Raw genomic sequence first — 20,417 nt, 5'->3', positions numbered from 1 at the left:
GGATTACATTCCCTCTGAATGATCAGGTTCCTTGGTTGGACCTAGGTCTTTTGGTCCAGCTCAGATCCCAGAAGGCAAGGTAGCTGTGGTGGTAGGTGTGCTTTGGGTTGATATGCCAGCTGTGACCTTTCCTAGGGAGGGCAGATTTGGCCACAGTGCCTACATTACCGCCCAGTTTGATCGATGTAATGCTTTCTATGTGGGGCTGCCCTTGACAAATGTTCGGAGGTTACAGCTAGTGTAAAATGCAGCATCCAAACTAATGCCCACTGTGTGATTTTTGAGATCATATAGCACTGATTTTTGTAACAGCTGCACTGGCTTTCCATTTGTTTTCAAGCTGAATTCAAGATGCTTCTTTTGACCTACAAAGCCCTAAACAGCTTGGAGTAAGGATATTTGAATGATTCCCTCCTCTCATATAAGCTGGAGATCCTGTTGCATGTCCAAAGCTGGGTATATGTGACAGAGTCCAACAGTTAAATTCCATTCCAAGAGAAATCAGGTCTTAGCAGGCAGCTAAGATTGTATTTCCTGTGGCTTTTGATTGTCAAAACTGTTTTAACTCTGTTACTTTAGAACTATTTTTAAGAACTGCTATATTCTCTCTTTAAATTATTTTATTTGTATATTTAATTTTTAAAATTCAGTTGTACCTTAAAGAGCCAGTATAGTGGTTTGACTCTGGATATCTGGGTTCAATTCACCACACAGCCATGGGAACTCACTGTCAACCCCAGAAAACCCTGTGATTGGTTTGCCTTAGATTTGCCATTACTTGGATAGGGTTGCCATAGGTTGGAAACAACTTGAAGGCACACAACAACACCTTATAACATCAGGGCCTAGCAGGTTGACATGCAATATACAAATGCTTCAAATAAACTGAATAAATAGTTCTGCTGCAAAACATCAATAGCTTTATTTATGCTGAGATACTTTCAGGAAGATATTTCTACTAATAGATTTGTTTCTAGATTGGCTCTTAGTGCACTAATAAATAATGATCCAAATTACTCCATCTTGATTCCTGTAATGATTGTCTGCATGTTTCAGATTTCTACATCAATAATACGGACATTATGAATAAATAAAAAATAACTTACAGAAATATTCATACAATTTAGTTTTAAAATCTCAGCAATAATAATAAAAATTAAATTCAGCACATGTCTGAAAATGGCTTTAGCAGTTGTTCAGTTGTTAAAGGCTTCCCTGAGTAAAGCAAAGCAAAACAAAACAAAAGCCTCTTACTTCCCTGAAGAAGGACAGTAGGGAGGGAGCTAGCCTAGTGTACCTTGGAATAGAATTTGAGAGTCTGGGGAAAAGCACCAAGAAGGCCATCTTGTGTGACTTCACCAAATGTGCCTCTGATGGTAGCTGTAAAGTAGAGGGTTCTCCTACATATCTCAAAAATTTGAATAGGTCTATGTGATAATTGGGGGAGGGGATTTTCACAGTCTATATGGGAGAATATAGTCTTTCCACTGGCCTGGATCCTAGTCTTATGTATAAGTCATAACTAGCACTTTGAAATGTGCTCCAAAGTGGGCTGTTAGCCATTGGCACTGATGGAACGTATCATAGGAAGTTTCCAAATTCACTTGAGACCTCACATACAGTAGCCCAAACAGGATGTATCCCCATGGTCAGATCAGATAGCTCTAGGAGTGGATGCTTAATTGAGTAAATGGATTCCTGGCCACTATAATTACTTAGAAATCGAAGTTGAATCCAGAAATACACCTAAATTTCAATTGTGCTTGAATTTTAAGACAATAACTTTAGTTGATAATATTGAAATGAGATAATCATTCTCATCATACACTTGCATCTTCTCTGGAACATCAGTAAATCCAATATTCTCTCTCTGTGGTAGTCCATCTTTGATGCCTACACAACACTGACGTCAGACTTTACCCAGATCTTGATTGCCTTGGACACTTAACATCCCTTGACAGAAACCAAGCATTCAGTATTTTGTCCTCAAGATGACTATGAGTGTGAAGGTCATCATCAAAGTAAAAATGCCATATTGTATTGTATGTGTGCAGAAAATTGCATTTCATAAGAGTTGTATACTCTGCAGCTGTTTGGATAGCTCAACTGCAGTTCTGCATCTCATAGCTACCAAAATGTATGTATGAATTCATTAAAAAGTTAGTTTAGCAGCCACTTCTAGTGACTTCAACTGAATAATCTTATCTCTGTAGTGCTTTGTGGCTAACTTGTGATGCTTCATGGTTATAAGATATTTCATCTTGCATTTCCATGTATTAAATGTTAATATAGTGATGTCTTTCTGTTTTTCTAGATGGTATCATGGGAAGCTTGACAGAACAATTGCAGAAGAACGCCTTCGACAAGCAGGGAAGCCTGGAAGTTACCTTATTCGAGAGAGCGATCGAAGGCCAGGATCATTTGTCCTCTCGTTCCTTAGTAAAACCAATGTTGTTAATCACTTTAGGTGAGAATTTAATGTAATGTTTTGGAAGAAGTTGAGTCTTTGTAAAATGTAGTTTTAAAACATGCTGTTTGAACCTTATCTTGCTTCTATGTATGCTTTTAGAAACTGTTTTCCTCACTCAAAACTTGAAAGAGCTAGGACTGGGCGGCAGTGAGCACATTGGCGGCAGTACTAAGAAGGAAACAGAAGGAACAGTAGTTTGTGTGCAGTTAAAGTGCTCTTTAGATTCTCTTCTTTGAAAAGCTATTTTCCTCATTATCTACTAATGAAAAACCTTAAATGTTTTTCATACTTTAGTAAAGATCCTTAGTAGGCACAAGAAGGCCCATGGTGAGAACTTGTACAGTGGGAGCTCCCCTTACACGGAGGGTCTGTTCCGGATCTCTCCCCCCCCCCCCCCCGCATAAAGGGAAATTCGCGTATGCTTGTGCCCCATTAAAAACAATGGGGCGTAGGCTCATGGCTCGGAACACCATTACTTTCATAGAATCATAGAGTTGGAAGAGACTGCATGGGCCATCCAGTCCAACCCCCTGCCATGCAGGAAATCCAAATCATCCCCAGCAGACGGCCATCTAGCCTCTGCTTAAAGACCTCCAATGAAGGAGACTCCACTACACTCCGAGGGAGTGTGTTCCACTGTCGAACAGCCCTTACTGTCAGGAAGTTCTTCCTAATGTTGAGGTGGAATCTCTTTTCCTGTAGCTTGCATCCATTGTTCCGGGTCCTGTTGTCTGGAGCAGCAGAAAATAAGCTTGCTCCCTCCTCAATATGACATCCTTTCAAATATTTAAATAGGGCTATCATATCACCTCTTAACCTTCCCTTCTCCAGGCTAAACATCCCCAGCTCCCTGAGTCGTTCCTCATAGGGCAAGGTTTTCAGACATTTCACCATTTTAGTCGCCCTCCTCTGGACACGCTCCAGTTTCTCAATGTCCTTTTTGAATTGTGGTGCCCAGAACTGGACACAATATTCCAGGTGGGGCCTGACCAGAGCAGAATACAGTGGCACTATTACTTCTCTTGATCTAGACACTATACTTTTATTGATGCAGCCTAAAATAGCATTGGCCTTTTTAGGTGCCGTATCACACTGTTGACTCATGTTCAACTTGTGGTTTATTTGGACTCCCAGATCCCTTTCACATGTAGTTTCATTCAGCCAGGTGTGCCCCATCCTATATCTGTGCATTTCATTTTTCTGCCCTAAGTGCAGTACCTTACATTTCTCTGTGTTGAATTTCATTTTGTTAGCTTTGGCCCAGCTTTCTAGTCTATTCAGATCATTTTGAATGTTGATCCTGTCCTCTGGAGCATTAGCTATTCCTCCTAATTTGGTGTCATCTGCAAATTTGATAAGTATGCTCCCAATTCTGTCATCCACATCATTGATAAAGATGTTGAATAACACTGGGCCCAGGACAGAGCCTTGTGGTACCCCACTGGTCACTTCTCTCCAGGATGAAAAGGTGCCATTGTTGAGCACCCTTTGGGTTCGGCCGGTCAACCAATTACAGATCCATTTAACAGTTACTTTGTCTAGCCCATATTTTACAAGCTTGTTTGTATGTTTATTATGTTTGTTTGAATGTGATAAAATCAATAAAATTAAAAAAAAAGAATGTCATGGGAAACCTTGTCAAAGGCCTTACTGAAATCAAGATATACTATATCCACAGCATTCCCTTCATCTACCAAGCTGGTAATTTTATCAAAGAAAGAGATCAGATTTGTCTGGCATGACTTGTTTCTCTGAAACCCATGTTGACGTTTTGTGATTATGGCATTGCCTTCTAGATGTTCACAGACTCTTTGTTTAATGATCTGCTCCAGAATCTTTCCTGGTATTGATGTCAGACTAACTGGACGATAATTGTTGGGATCCTCTTTTTTCCCCTTTTTGAAGATGGGGACAACTTTCATTGGTGCGCAGCTTCCATGTAAGCTGGAAGCAGCGTATAGTGCACCCACGTATGGTGCGGGCGCACTGTACTATGTAATAACTGATCGTGTACCTATAATAGTGCTATTCGAAGAGGTGGTCCATAGAACAGTACAACCTATTGGCTGCTGGTCCCTTGGAAAGAAAAGAAGAAAGAGAGAAAGAAACAAACAAACAAACAAACAAACAATTATAGCCAATGTACACAAATAACTGATGACCCACCCCCACCCCCACAATAGACATACTTTAGGACAGTGTTTTCCAAGCTATCTGTTGTGATGGGATCATCAGTTATTTTTTTTTACAGTGTGCCAGGAATTTATGCCAATTGGCTATAATTGTTTTCTTTCTTTCTTTCTTTCTTTCTTTCTTTCTTTCTTTCTTTCCTTACAAGGGACCAACAGCCCATAATTCGTACTGGTCTGTGGAGCACCTCTTTGGATAGCACTGTTCTAGGTACATGTTCAGTTACAGCATAGTACTAGTTCTCTCCATGGGCTTTAATTGTCTTTCTATAGGGAAGGAGAATCTATTTCAGAAAATGAATCAGTAAATTAGATAATATTGCAGGAGTTCTGTCCCCTTGTTCTAAATAATATGCTTTTTCAGTTCTTCTGTCAGTTACCATTTTTCAAAGCCATGTGGTAAGAGACTGGGAAAGGTGGTGGGGAGGGAAGAGTGTGGCCCATGGGCCCCTAGAACACTTTTTACACCCGCACCCACCTCTAAACATTTTTTTATGTGGCAAATTCAGACTGTTTTGTTTCCTGCCTGGCCTGTGTAAAGAGTGCTTTTTTAAAAAAGTAATATCACTACTACTTTTTTAAAAAAATTGTTCTCCCTGGAGCTAAAATAGGTCTAGCATCTCCCATCCCCTTTCAGAATGGCCAGATACTTCTTTGAAATGTGACCCCATTTTGTTTGACCCAATTTTGGGCATGGGGGAGGCTTAAGGAACAGAGGCCTCTAGCCAAGTGCCTGGGGGCTTTTGCAACCGTCTGATCACTGGAAGTTGCTCATCTCTACTCTAGAAGATAGAGTTGGAGGCAGATACCCAAGAACTGTAGTTAGTCATCTTGCAGTATGTTCTACAGCCACACTTTTGCTGTTATCTATAGATGGGCAAGAATGTTTGATGAGACATGGTGAGATACCAGATAGTGCCTAGATGGCCTGTAGATCTAAGCAAAGTGATAGCCCTATTTTGACTTCTTTGCAGGGACTTAACTGTTAATTCCCACTCGTCTGAGAGAGAGAGAGAGAGAGAGAGAGAGAGAAGACTTGATTTGCAACTTTCTGTATTTATTGTAGCTTTTTAAGGCTAGAAGGCTGAATAGTGATTAGTGTGGTTTCCTGGAATAGGTGTTTTCCACCTGTGTAAGCAGAAGTGGCCATTTTTGTGCTTGACATACATACTCTATAGCAGTGGTTCTCAATCCTCCTTATGCTGCGACCCTTTAATACAGTTTCTCATGTTGTAGTGACCCCCAATGGATAGAGGAGCAGTGTCCCGGTTCCTAAGGCCATCAGAAATATGTGTTTTCCAGTGGTCTTAGATGACCCCTGTGAAAAGGTTGTTTGGCCCCCAAAGGGGTTGCGACCCACAAGTTGAGAACTGCTGCTCCATAGGGAATGAGGAAAAATCAATGTTGATGGACAAGATGTCTAAAAAGCATAATTTGGAAACAATGTTTATTTAATTTCTTAATACAGCCTTCGTAATCAGTCTTCAGTAAATTTCTTAGCAAGAAACAAAGTTTGAAAACCTTAGTATTAATTTTTTCATATACATATGCACCTGTACCTTGTACAGAAGATCAGTAGTGATGGACAAAGGTTCTAAGAAAAAAATAATTTGAAAATCATAGCTCCAGCTGCTGTTCAGAGGAGTTACTGTATGCCTCCAGTAAATAGTGAATTCATTTGCATTTATTGTGCTAATTAGGCTCCTCCTAGGTTTAAGCTTACTGGATATCAACATATTGTGTGGTACATAACTCCCTAAACTATTTGCCAGTGTTTGAGGAGAAATATGTCTTTTTCTGAGGTTTTCCATTTGGAATTAATGTTGAGTGTACTTGATATTTTTATTAATATTTTTAAAAAGTTCAGTGGTAGCACATTATTAGATAATAGCATCTTTACTTTTTTCTCTTTTTGAAACTATTAAATAGTCTCCCCCCACCCTTTGTATTAATATTGTAGTATTATTTAATGTGAATATGTATGATGTTCTTAAGACTGAAATCATGGCCAGCATTAGATTTACACTTTTAAGTTACTTTCCTTAAATTGTATTATCCAGATGCTTAGGAGTACAACTTCCATTGGCTCCAGTGATCTTGGTGTGTGACCAAGGATTGGTGGCACTTGTGGGGAAAACATTTGAAGGTCACCAAATAGTGGAGAGCTACATTAAAGTTTTGAGAGGTCAATCAATAAAGAATGGGCTAATACTAAAGAGTATATTTCAGAATTTATTTATGGATTTTTTAAAAAAAATATATTCTAATATTGGTCATTATCTTTCCTCACAGGATTATTGCAATGTGTGGTGACTATTATATTGGTGGACGACGATTTTCTTCACTTTCTGACCTAATAGGTTATTACAGCCATGTGTCTTGTTTGCTTAAGGGAGAAAAATTGTTATTTCCTGTGGCACCGCCAGAGGTAATGTGTTTTTAAAAAACAAAACAACACACACACCCCACACATATACTTGTGTGAATTTAAAATGTTTACAGAGTGCAATAATTTTAACATGTGTAATGATTTTATGTCTTGATTGTTGTGTGTCTTCAAGTTGTTTCCAACTTACGACAACCTAATGTTTTCATGGGGTTTTCTGAAGCAATTGCCCAAGGTCACCCAGTGGGTTTCCATGGCTGAGCGGTGATTTGAACCCTGGTCACCAGAGTCGTAGTCCAGTGCTCTAACCACTATGGCACATTGGCTAATTGTACACCAGCTATAGAAATGTTAGATTGTATCAGTGGTAAAAGATGCTATAGCATACATAACAAATCTAGCAGTATGAGTAATAGGCGTGCTAGAAATCATACATTTAATCCCTTGGTTCAAACCAGCTTGCCTCTCTTCCTTCATGGGTGAAAGTAGGAAGCAGAGGAGGAAAAACTCCACCCTGCTTGTTTCAAGCAGCTGGGATATTCTCTTCTTATCTTTCTTTGTGAGAAGACAGGCATTGTAGAGAATTTGTAAACTCCAAGCAGGATTTCAACTTGGGGCTTTGCTGTCCCATTGCCTCTTCTAACTCCAGAAATAAATTGTGGGATCCTAAATGTGGAACATTCCCTTCATGTGTGAGCCATCATGAACAGAGAGGAAACAGTGTAGTGTAATGTTTCTTGTTCTCCTGGTAAAGTGTCCTGGATGTTTTTCAGCATACTAACAAGAGAACAGTGGTAAAGTAGAAACTGTGATAGATCTCATTTCCTTTTCTGTCTCATTGACAGTTGTGTAGCACTTCAGTTTAAACAAGAAAAAATAATTGAAAAAATCTGGTGGCAAAGAAGCTACATGAATATACTGTCGGCCATCCTTATCCACAGATTCAATCCTCTTCACCTTGAAAATATTAAAAAAAAGTATAAATTCAAATAGCAAACATTGATTTTGCAATTTTATATAGGGGACACCATTTTGCTCTGCCGTTGTATTTAATGGGACTTGAGCATTCATGGTTTTTGTTATCCATGAGGGATCCTGGAACCAAACCCCAGCAGATAACAAAGGCCCACTGTACTCTATTCATTATCGTTGGGCAGAATAATTTGGCTATAAAAATAGTGCTTATGCTGGCCACTAGTTGAAATAAACAAAGCTAATTCATATGTCATATTCTGGTTTATTATGTTGCAAAACTCCAGGAGAAGACTTCTTACTGTCTCCAAAAACCCAAATCAATTTTTTGGTGTTATTAAGTTGAATTAAAGACATTAGTCTTCGTTTTTTACACAATACCTTTCTAAATGCTGAATGATCTAAACCACAGCCCATTGTTGTACCTTTCATTGTATACCTTTATACCACCTGAAAATATATGCAGAGAGTTTTCCAGTCCTCCAAAATAGATTTTGAGAGGGTGGAAATTGGATGGAATCGTATTTTTGCTAATGGAATTACCTTTGTCTACAAGTATGTAACACCCGACATGCTTTAAACTGAATAAATATCAAATCGTCTCCACATGGATTCCAAACTGTATATAATAGGAAATATAATAACATGCAATTGTCATAAGAATATAGATAAACTGGGAATAACAACTTTGCCCAGTATGTCTGCTTTCTGATAAACATTGACCAAGATCTTGCATTGTCTGACTTAGCTACAGCAACAGAGCTTGGTTGTCGTAACTACTTCTGTCAATGCTGCCTCTCAAAAATCTACCTCTTAATCCAGGCAACAACTCAGCTGAAGGGTTTCTAAGGCCCTGCTGAGTAACTTTGGAAAATGTTGACTGCAGTGATCTCTTGGTCACAGGATGTGTTTAGACAGGCAGCTGAAGAGACCTCTTGGGGACTGGCTGCAGCTGTTCATTTGAACACACCTTGCAACCAGGAGATCACCACACTATTTGTTTCCTTGTGTCTCAGAAACCCATCAATTGGGCTGCTGCCTGGCTTAAAAGAGAGCTTTGGGGGGTCATGTTTGGTCATTGACAACCACAAACATGAATCTGAAAAGTTACAAGATTCTAACTCTATTTTGTACTCTTGTAATCTGTTTTATGCTCTTGTAAACATTGGCCAGGATGCAGGTGTGTATATTTTGTTATATTTCATACAATCTTAGTGTTTGCAAGGGGCTTCAGGGACCATCTAGTGCAACCCCCTGCTATGCAGCAGTACACAATTACAGCATTCCTGAAACATGCCCATCCAACCTCATAATCTCCAAAGGAAACTCCATCATTTTCTTAGGCAATCTATCCCACTGTTCAACAGTTCTTACAGTAAAATTTTTCCTAATGTTTAGGTGAAATCTGTTTTCTTGTAATTTAAATCAGTTGGTTTGTGTTCTGGTCTCCTCAGTAGTAGAAAACTCATCGGGCACTGGCAGTTTTTGTATCTCAGTGTGCTAGGACCAGCAGAAAATTTGTTGTTTAGTCTGTATAGTTGTATTATTTCCTGTAACATGCCAGACACCAATGGCTCAGGAACCAGCACTAGTCGAAGGACCACCATTTTGAGTAGCACTGTTCTATATAATATCCCTTCAGATATTTAAAGATGGCCATCATGTCACTTTTCAGTCTTCTCGTCTCCAAACTAAACATATCCACTTCCTAAGTTACTCCTCATAAGGCTCACCTTCCAGATCTTTGATCATCTTGGTTTCCCTTCTCTAGATGTGTTTCAGCTTGTCAGTATCTTTCTTGAACTGTAATGTGCAGAATCAGACACAGTATTCCAGGTGAGGTCTGACCAAAGCAGAGTACTATTCCCTTGATCTGGACACTGATTCTGTTGATTCAGCCCAGCATTCCACTGACTTTTTGACTACTGCATCACAATGTTGACTCCTGTTTAGTTTGTGGCCTATTAAGACTTAGATCTTTTTCATACGCATTTTTTTCAAGATAGGTGTCACCCATCCTATATTTGTGCATTTCATTTTCTTTTTCTTTTTAGATTACCTTACGTTTATCCCTGCTGAAATTCTTTTTGCTAGTTTGGCACATCTGTCCCATCTGTCGATGTGATTTTGAATTCTGATCATCTTCTGTGGTGTGACCCATGAAATCCTCAAGGTATACTATATCCGCAGCACCCCCCTCGTCTTCCAAACTTGTAGTTCTATCAAAATAAGGAATAGGATTAGTTTGGCATGACTTGTTTCTGAGAATCCCAGGCTGGCTCTTACTAATCACAGCATTCCTGACCATTCTAAAACCTTTCATGATATCTGGGTCAAGCTAACTAGTCAGTAATTCTTTGGCTTCTCTTCTTTGTCCTTTTTAAAGATTGAACAACATTTGTCCTCCTCCATTCTGCTGGTATTTCTCCTGTTATTCATAACCTTTTAAAAGTTATTGAAATGGTTCTGAGATTACAGGTGCAAGTTTTTATAGTGCTCTTGGATGCAGTTCACCCAGTCCTAAGACATGAATTCATTTAGAGTAGTTAGGTATTCCTGTACTACCTCTTTCTTAGCTGAAGTTTTCATGCTGCAAGACTTGTTCCATTTTCACCAGTTAGAGCACTGTTTTCTTTTGGGAGAAGGCTGAGACAAAGAAGCCATTAAATATTTTGACCTTCTCTTTGTCCCCTGTTAGCATTTCACCATCTCCTCTCTGTAGTGGTTTACCATTTCATTTTTCTTCCTCTTGCTCCAAAAATAGCCCCAAACCTCTCTTTTATTATTTTTAGCTTCTCCAGCAAGCTTGAGTATACTCTGAGCTTTAATCTTTCTGACGTTTCCCCTAGAATTACAGTAGTCCCTGGAGGCTATGTTCCGAGAACCCCAATGGATGCCTAAAACCGCAGATAGTACCAAACCCTACATAAAAACCTGTAACGTTTTTGGAGCAAAACTGTGGATAACAATATTACAATTTCAGAACATGGCTGACTGCGGGCAACTGAAATTGCAGAAAACAAAGCAGCAGATAGGGATGTAGTACTGTAGTAGTTATTTGTATTCCTCCTTGGTAATTTTCTCTTTCTTCCATTTCTTATACCTGTCTCTTAAATCTCAGCTCATCTGAAAGTTTTTCTACTTCCAACTTTGTTTCTATAGACACATTCCACTTTTCTTTCTTACTGGAACTGTTTGCAACTGCACCTTCAATATCTCACCTTTAAGAAACACCCATGCATCACGAAGGAATATCCATGTATCATGAGTTACACACATGGATCTTTTTATACACTGTTTGCTCCACGTGAACATGGTTTGATATTTATCCACTTAGTGCTTACCTGTTTGTTTTAGCTCCTGTGATTTGTTAATTTATGTAAATTTGTTCTTGTTGATTCTGACTTTTGGATCCTGACCCTAGTATTTTTTGGGTCACTGACCAAAATTGTGACATTAAAAACCATAAAGGTGACAATCAGTTAAAGATAGAAAGTTCCTGTTGGCTGTAAAACTAGTAGGACAGATTTAGGATATAATTGGATTATTGAATCTTTTGCCTTGAAATCCATATTGCTTGCTTTGCATTTCACATTTGAAGCTTTGCTTCATAGCAGAACACTTTTGTTTTTTGTAGCCAGTAGAGGACCGCAGGAGAGTCCGAGCCATTCTGCCATACACGAAAGTGCCAGAAACAGATGAAATAAGGTATAGTTTATAAGAATTATGAGTGCAATGGCAAACTATGTTTGAGTTTGTGGCCACATATTTAGCAATACCCAGTAATCCTGATTGACAGTAAGCTTGGGGAAAACATCTTAGTGGTGTGAAATCTTAAGTTGTGGTCATTGCTTTCAGTTTATAAAATTTTTAAAGGGATCAGGCAAATAATAGATAAAACGCTGATGAAAGATTATCGATGAGAATAGTTAAATGGGATCTTCAAAATGAAGTGGCTTTGGGTGCCAGATATTTAAGTCAAAACAAGAGAACAGCTATCATGCCTATCCTCTTCTTCCAGATGTCTATATATTCATGTGTTGCACTTCTAGACTTCACAGTCAAAATTCAGATAAGGCTAAAAGCAACTTCTTATAAAATCACAAGAAAAAAAAATGTGGCAGCACACAAACAGATTAAAAACAGTTGCAGAATAAGAGTGTGAAGGTCTATCTAAAAACATTTCTTAAATTTGTCAGGAAAGTAAAAAGGGCTTTGTCTGATGCTGATCATACCAACATAAGTTCCTGGTAAACCTCACTAGGAAAGGCATTCCAGGAGGCACTCTCTCTTGTAATCACCCATTTCACTGCATTTAATGAGTTCCTAGGAGGAGGGCTAGAGATGTTAAGCTTTGGGTCTGAAGAGATAGAAATGAAAGAAGACATTCCCAATGATAATATATTCCCAAACTGTTTAGGGCTTTAAAAATTCTTAATCTTAAATTACATATGATGCATTTGGCACTCCCTATAAATATGATAGATCTACTGTTACCCCTAAATAGTTTGTGGTATTTTAAAGCCTGTATTTGCAAATAGTTCCTCTTATGTCTTTACAAATGCCTGTGGAAAATAACATTGAAAGTATCTGAAAGGGCCTCTTCAGAAAAGCTCATTCAACAATATATTTATTAGCATTCTAAATGCCATAGGTCTTTCCAGAATCACCCTATCTCACTTTCACTCCAGTTTGACTCCTTACTTAAGACATTGCTAGTATGTTGGTATGGTTCTACAATTTATTATTATTATTATTATTATTATTATTATTATTAACCTTTATTTATGAAGCGCTGTAAATTTACACAGCACTGTACATGCAATCTTTTTAGTTAGACGGATCCCTGCCCTCGGGCTTACAATCTAAAAAGACATGACACAGAAGGAGAAGGTAGTGATGGAGGGAAAGGGTAAGAGGTCCAGCAGTTCCTCTCTACCTCCGAGGCCTGGACCAAGGCAGATGGACTGGAGGGAGGGCTTGGCTTCATAATGGATGGTTAATCATTTTCCAGGGAAAATACATACTCTCAAGTAGGATAATGCATCTACAGTACATAGCAATACAGGAAATGGTTTGATAAACAAGCACCAAAAGAACATCAAATAGTAAGCGACAATTATGCAATGCCTGGGAAGGCTTCTCTGAACAGGATGGTTTTCAACTCCCGTTTTGAAGCTGGTTAAAGAAGTGATGGCTCTTGCTTGTGGGGGAAGAAGGTTCCAGGAGTGAGGGGCAGCAAGTGAAAAGGGGCGAATCCGGGATGGGGCAGAGGAAATCCTGGGCTGAGACAGCAGACCTTGACTACCAGAACGGAGGGCCCTGGTGGGAAGGTGAGGAGAAAGAAGGTCTGATAAGTAAGGAGGGGCCAGTCCATGGAGGGCTTTAAATGTCGACAGCAGGAGCTTATACTGAATGCGGAAAGGGAGAGGGAGCCAGTGAAGGGATGCCAACACAGGAGAGATGTGGTCAGAGCGGTGGGTGGAAGTGATAATGCGTGCAGCTGAATGCTGAACAGAGATTAGAGGACGGAGGTGAGAAAGAGGAAGCCCAGCCAGGAGGACATTACAGTAATCAAGTTGTGAGATCACTAGGGCATGGACCAGGATCTTGGCAGTAGAGGCAGAGAGATATGGTCGGATTTTGGCAATATTGTACAAAAAGAATCTACAAGCCTTGGCTGTGGTCTGGATCTGAGGGATACATGACAGATAAGAGTCAAAGATAAAACCAAGACTGCGGGCTTGCTGGACTGGTTGAATAGAAATGTTGTCCACAGAGACAGAAAAGGAGTGTTGAAGGGTGGGCTTAGGAGGAAAGACAAGAAGCTCCGTCTTGGACATGTTGAGCTTCAAACGCCGATGGCGCATCCACTGCGAGACAGCTGTGAGGCAAGACGAAACTTGCTGTTCAAGCCTTGGAGAAAGGTCAGGGGCGGAAAGATACAGCTGGGTGTCATCAGCATACAGATGGTAGGAAAAGCCAAAAGAGCTAATGAGTTTTCCTAAGGACAGTGTGTAGAGAGAAAACAGAAGGGGACCCAGAACAGAGCCCTGGGGAACTCCAACAGATAAGGGAACAGGAGAAGAAGTCTGACCGCCAGCAACCACTGCAAAAGATCTGCCAGACAAGTAAGATCTAAACCAGTCGAGAACAGAGTCTGAGAACCCAAGGTCAGAGAGTATGTCAATTAGGAGAAAGTGATCAACAGTGTCAAAGACAGCAGACAAATCAAGAAGGATGAGAACAGAGTAAAGGCCATTAGCCTTGGCCTGTAAAAGGTCATTCGAGATCTTAGTGAGAGCTGTCTCTGTAGAATGCCTTGGGCAGAAACCAGACTGAAAGGGATCAATGATGGAGTTGGCTTCAAGAAACTCAAGACAGCGAGAATAAACAACCCGTTCCAAAACCTTAGAAAGAAAAGGAAGAAGAGAAATTGGACGATAGCTAGACAAAGAGGAGGGGTTGAGAGAAGGTTTTTTTCAGAATTGGGGAAATGAGAGCATGTTTGAAGTCCGAAGGGAAGGAGCCTGTAGAGAGAGCGAGATTGAAGATATGGAGAAGCGAGGGCAGAAAGGAGGGAGCTATAGAGATTAGAAGACGAGTAGGAATTGGATCAAGAGAACAGGTTGCAGGTTTGGAAGAGTTCAGAAGTGTAGAGAGTTCATCCAAAGAGGCAGGAGGAAACACAGAAAATTTGTTAGGCGAGGGCGATAAAAGATTAAGAGCAGAAGAAGAATCGGGGGGGGGGGACTATCTCAGAGCGAATAGTGGAAATCTTTGAGATGAAATAATTAGCAAAGTCATTAGGAGAGAATGATGAAGAGACAGGAGGAGAGGGAGGTTTAAGCAAAGTGTTGAAGGTGGAGAACAAACGCTGCGGGCACCTCTCATTGGCAGAGATCAATGATTTGTAATAATTCTGTTTTGCCATAGAGAGGGCATGTGAGAAGGAAGAAAGAACAAATTTGAAATGGATAAAATCAGCCCACTCTTTGGACTTTCTCCAAAGACATTCGGCCGCTCTAGAGCAGGACCGGAGAAACTTAATGTTGGGGGTAAGCCAGGGCTGAGGTCTAGTCTTAGAGGAAGAAGTGCGTACAGAGACAGGGGCAAAATGGTCAAGAGTTGAGGAAAGAGTGGAGTTAAATAAAGACATAGCTGAATCATCAGAATCCCCGAGATTTAGGGAAGAGAGAGATGAATCCAGGGTCAGACCAAGATGGTTAGAGTCGACAGATTGAAGATCACGAAAATGGCGTTGAATAGTGTGACGAGGAGGAGGAGTATAAGTAAGAGCAAAGGAGATTAAATGATGATCAGATAGTGGAAAGTCAAGTGCCAGGTAGTCAGAAATGGTGCAGTTTGCAGCAAGAACTAGGTCAAGACAGTGACCAAGAGAATGAGTTGAAGAGTTGGAATGTGGTTGGAGGCCAAAAGAAGCTAGCAGAGAGTTAAAGCGAGATGTTGTAGGGTTATTGGAATCGTCAACGTGGATATGAAGTCACCTAGGATCAGAGTGGGGACTGAATCTGAAAGAAAGAATGTTAGCCATGATTCAAAGTCTGAGAGAAACTGGGTGGCAGAGCCAGGAGGGTGATAAATAACTGCGACCCGGAGCTGTAGAGGAGAAAAGAGTCTAATAGGATGAAACTCAAAAGAAGAGAAATGATAGCTGGGGGGAAAAGATAGAACTTGAAACTGGCAGGAGTTAGATAGCAAGATACCAACCCCTCCTCCTCGACCCTCAGGGCGGCTTGTGTGGGTGAAGGAGAGACCACCAAAAGAAAGGGCAGCGGAGGTTGTAGTATCATGGGCTGGGAGCCAGGTTTCGGTGAGAGCGAGGAGGTTAAAGGATTTATGTATTTATTATCCAGAATTTTTGTTTTCTAAGATATAATCACATCTGAATAAACAATATATAACACAACTTTTCCCAGGGTTTGGGGTGGGCAGATTTTAAAAGGTGTACAGTAGAGTCTCAATTATCCAACCTTCGATTATCCAACATTCTGGATTATCCAACGTCGCTGCTCAGTGATTTCTTTACATTTTCAGTGGACTGAACTGTTTATAGAGTACATATTGTACATCACAATGTTGATCAGTGATTTCTTTACATTTTTAGAGGACTGTTTATACATTACAGTGTTATTCCTATAACATTACTGCAATGTTACTTTTACTGTTACTGCAATAAAACTTCAATACGTTTGCAATTCACAGTGATTTCAAGGCTTTTCTTGGACCCTCCGGATTATCCAACATTTTCGGCTATCCAACTATCAGCCCGCCCATTTATGTCGGATAATCGAGACTCTACTGTATTTGATTTCCAAAGACATATAGGAGTATAACTAAGTATATAAGACTATAACTTAGCACAAGTATAGCTAAGCTTGATTTATTATAATGGGAACCTGTTTAATAATTATCTATAGCTTCCTTAAAGGAGATATGTTTATTGTCCACAATGAATTAGAAGATGGATGGATGTGGGTTACAAACCTACGTACAGATGAACAAGGCCTTATAGTAGAAGACCTAGTGGAAGAAGTGGTAAGTTGTTATTATACTAGAGCTAATTGAGTTTTCCAATATAAACTTAACTGTAAAATAAAATTTAAAAAATTAAAATAGGTAGTTCCCAATAGGTAGTTTTCCAATTGTTTATTATTTTTAATTACTAGAAAGAAGACTATATAGATTTAACTTGTTTTTTTTAACTATAGGAACAGTTGAAATTTTACAATAAAACTATGGGTTCATGTGCTCTCTCTCTCTCCCTTGTACACTCTACCTAATAAGTTACTTGGTAGCCATTTAAAGCAGCAAATTATAGTTTGTGTTTGCTGTGGATGCTAGAAATTGAAGCCAATTTGCAGCACAAAGGACAACTGTAGTTCAACTATTAAAAGTATGGCAACCTGGTTTCCTGCACACTAGGAAGTAACAAAGTGAGTGCATGAGGGAGGAAAGTGTCTAGTATCAAGACTCATTCTTGTAGTTGAGCATTGTGATTTACATTGTATGTGAATTGATCCCATGAACAGAATAAGTGTTATCAACATAATGGCTATAATTTGGATTTTCTCTTCAATTTTTGTGATGTTGCGTTCATTGCCACTGTGGAGATACTCTATGGGTCCTCTTCCTCTCCTGCTGAGCTGGATGTGACCCCTAGAGACCACCTTTTATCTAAAGAACTAGCTGTCACGATCTGATGAATTATCTTCCTATTTTAGCAACACATCAGGATGTTGCTGGGGAATTCCACTGGTATCTTTCCTGCCAACCCAGGACGAACTAGCCAAGCTAAGGCATATGAAAAAGTGCAGGAGAGGCAGAGTACCTTAAAGAAAAGTTTTATTCTAAGTATAGGAAATCTATAGCAAAAGGATATCGCTCCATGAAGGACCAACTTGTCCTACAGGCACAGACAGAAAGTTGCAAATTACAAAGTAAAGTCATCATCCAAACCAGGAAAATAAATAAAAAATCCTGACATGATTGACTTTTACATGTTCCTAATCTTACAGATTGGATGGGATTTGTAGTCCTTGATGTTTCTGGATAGATGGGAGCCTGGACTCCATTTTCCAGCTCCACCAGCCTCAAGATCTACCTCATCATAGCCAGAGACAAAGTCAACAGGCAGATAGGCAAAAGCTTCATGTTGCATCCACACTTTTTAAAACCTCTCCCACAAACCATCTTGAAGGGTCATAATTCTTCCCATCTCATTGGACAGTTGCTGCCTCATCACCTGTGATGTAGACCCTTATTAAAATGTAACTGTATGCCCTCCCACTTTTAACCCTTTGTTATCTCGGAGGAAGGCTCTGGTAAATGAAGGGACTCCCATTTATCACAGCAGATGGCAATGGCTAAAATCTTGAAAATTTGAAAAATGCTTTTACAAGTCAAAAGAAAGTCTTTCTGAAGGTGCATAGTTTGTTTTCTGAGGCTGACCTAAAAACATCTTTGTCCCAGACTGTAACACTATGGGGCAATCCAGACTGCCCCAAAGGGACGAACTGGAGGTGCCCAGTTTCCCTCCAGAGGGACGCCACAGCAGCCAAACTGTGCGGCATCCCTCTGAATAAAAAAGAACCGAGAAAAACTGGGTTCTTTTTCGCGCGCCAGGACAAAGTCACCAATGCACCATTGGTGCACTGTGACACATCCAAGACGTAAACCCAGCACCTGGCAGTGCAGACGCAGTGATGCATTCGCATCACGCACGTGCACCACGTAAAGATGGCGCCATCCATACTATTAGGGTTGCAAAGCATGCGGTTGCCGTGTACTCTGGAACCCTAATTTCAGCGCCGACACGGCGCTTTTGGCCTGTCTGTTTCAGGCCAAAGTATGGTTTCCTTGCAATAATGTTCAGCTGTGTGATTTAATGTGGACTAGAGACACATAGACCTGCACTGTGAATTTGTTAGGTCTGAAATGTTCCAAATTTTAAGTTTTAGTTCTGCTAAATTTTAAAAACTTACTTTATCTGCAATTAGTTCCTTACATAGCTTCACTGTCATCGTATGTTCTGTGGTATATTTTCAATAGGGGCGAGAGGAAGATCCACATGAAGGAAAAATGTAAGTATGTCTTCTAGAAAAAAATTAAGACTTGCCACTTTTTAATAAATGCTGATTCAAAATCTGTATTTTTAAAAAGACATGTTTTTTTGCATATTTCTACGGCTGTATGTAGCTGTGATCAGATAAGGTTAGTGCTAATTAAAAATAACAATTGTAAGCTGCTCTGATAGTGTTTAGGGCTGAAGGGTGGGGTATAAGTACTCTAATAAATAAAATAAAATAATTTAGGATGCAAAGAGAATTGTTTCTAAGTCTCTTGAAGAAAACAGTCAGCTAGGATCAGCATTGCTTTCCTTAGTTTAAAATGTATGTAGACAGATGAGAGGATGTAACACTGCTACAACAAGTGTAATAATGCCTAGTCTTTCTCTTTTCTCCAAGATGGGTTTGAAGGTGGATTACAAATTAAATGATTACAATATAGTTAGAAACATACAAACAGGCATCACTAAAATAGAATTAAACTGCTTTTGAGTTGCTGCCAACTGCACCTTGCTATAGAAAATTGTTATGGGTGGTCAGTTTTTTTAAACAACAATAATTATAAGAATCCTGGAATCAGAATCTGAATGTATGGACTCTGTGTCTTTCTTTGTTTTTGTTTGGCTGTTCACATGTGCATTGAACTCTAAACAAAGAAGTCATATTTTATTATCATCTAAAACAGTGGTCCCCAAACTGTGCCCTTTAAGAGATTTTGGACTGCAGCACTCAGAAGCCTCAGCCATGTTGGGCAATAGTCTGGAATTCTGGGAACTGAAGTCTAATTCAAAGGGCACGGTTTGGGGACCACTGATCTAAAACAAGCTGGTTAGCTTTTTGTTCTGTTATTTCAGATGGTTCCATGGTAAAATCTCCAAACAAGAGGCATACAGCTTGCTGATGACAGGTACATGTATTAATGTAAATGCAGCTAATACAGTGTAATATCTATTGTCAGTACACTTGTAAGAGTGTAAAAGACAGATGCCTAATGCAAAAAAGTCATTTATTCTAGTATATGATTAGGTGGTCTATCAAAGTGAAACAAAATATTGTTTCTGACTTGCAAAACACTTCAGAATGAATAGTATTATTTGTAGCATATATCATATGGACTTGACTTCTTTTTAAAAAGAGTCCTTAATCCTTGGTGACTTACAGTAATAACAATTAATAACATTTAATTGTGAGAACAGACAATACTAGCTTTTTGCAACTGGGTACATTTTCAGTAGGCATGTCAAATTCTGTATGAGTTGAGTAAATGGATCAACACAGACAGGATAAACAGAACTAAGCACTTTTTGTTCTCTTTTTTGCAATTAGTTGGTCAGGTGTCAAGCTTTCTTGTGCGACCTTCTGACAACACACCTGGAGATTACTCCCTCTACTTCCGTACCAGTGAAAATATACAACGCTTTAAAATATGTCCAACACCAAATAACCAATTTATGATGGGGGGCAGGTACTATAACAGGTATGACTTAGTATTCTACAAGTTGTGCATTGTTGTGTGTGTTACTATTTTTTCTTGGCATGGTACAGCTATATTTCTAACTTTTGTTAGAATACAATCATTGTATTTATACATGATGCTTAGTCATGAGCTGAAAGGTTCCAGAGTTCAAAAAGTGTGAAACAGGTAAAGTAAGAATTGTGTACCTGAATTGAAAAAAGAGGAATGATATATGTTCTATCTGAGATCCCTACTGGTAAGACAAAAAGAAAACAATGGTCCATTTAAAAAAAACGAACAGCATTGAATTCTCTTACTGCATATCATTTGTGCCATTTGACTAAAGAACTTGACT

At 39.4% G+C, this 20,417-nt stretch overlaps 1 protein-coding gene across 3 annotated transcripts in view; it reads left to right on the top strand.

The window, feature by feature from the left end:
• The window catches only part of RASA1 (RAS p21 protein activator 1), an 84,841-nt gene that overhangs the window by 16,443 nt on the left and 47,981 nt on the right, over positions 1–20,417 (top strand). For 2 of the 3 annotated variants that reach the window (XM_089493578.1, XM_089493580.1), the window contains exons 2-8: positions 2,315–2,467; positions 6,952–7,087; positions 11,655–11,725; positions 16,459–16,576; positions 18,590–18,621; positions 19,461–19,513; positions 19,933–20,083. In XM_089493578.1, the coding sequence (XP_089349704.1) occupies positions 2,315–2,467; positions 6,952–7,087; positions 11,655–11,725; positions 16,459–16,576; positions 18,590–18,621; positions 19,461–19,513; positions 19,933–20,083 (714 nt within the window). Of the gene's footprint in view, positions 1–2,314; positions 2,468–4,810; positions 4,871–6,951; positions 7,088–11,654; positions 11,726–16,458; positions 16,577–18,589; positions 18,622–19,460; positions 19,514–19,932; positions 20,084–20,417 lie in introns of those variants that run through there. The other variant, XM_089493586.1, reaches the window with a different exon arrangement.

This window comes from Sceloporus occidentalis, unplaced genomic scaffold, assembly GCF_023333645.1.
Source record: "Sceloporus occidentalis isolate IW3139 unplaced genomic scaffold, rSceOcc1.0.p SCAF_1, whole genome shotgun sequence".
Taxonomy (NCBI): Eukaryota; Metazoa; Chordata; class Lepidosauria; order Squamata; family Phrynosomatidae; genus Sceloporus; species Sceloporus occidentalis.
Note: the sequence above shows the minus strand (reverse complement) of the source record. Positions and strands in the feature narration are given on the sequence as shown.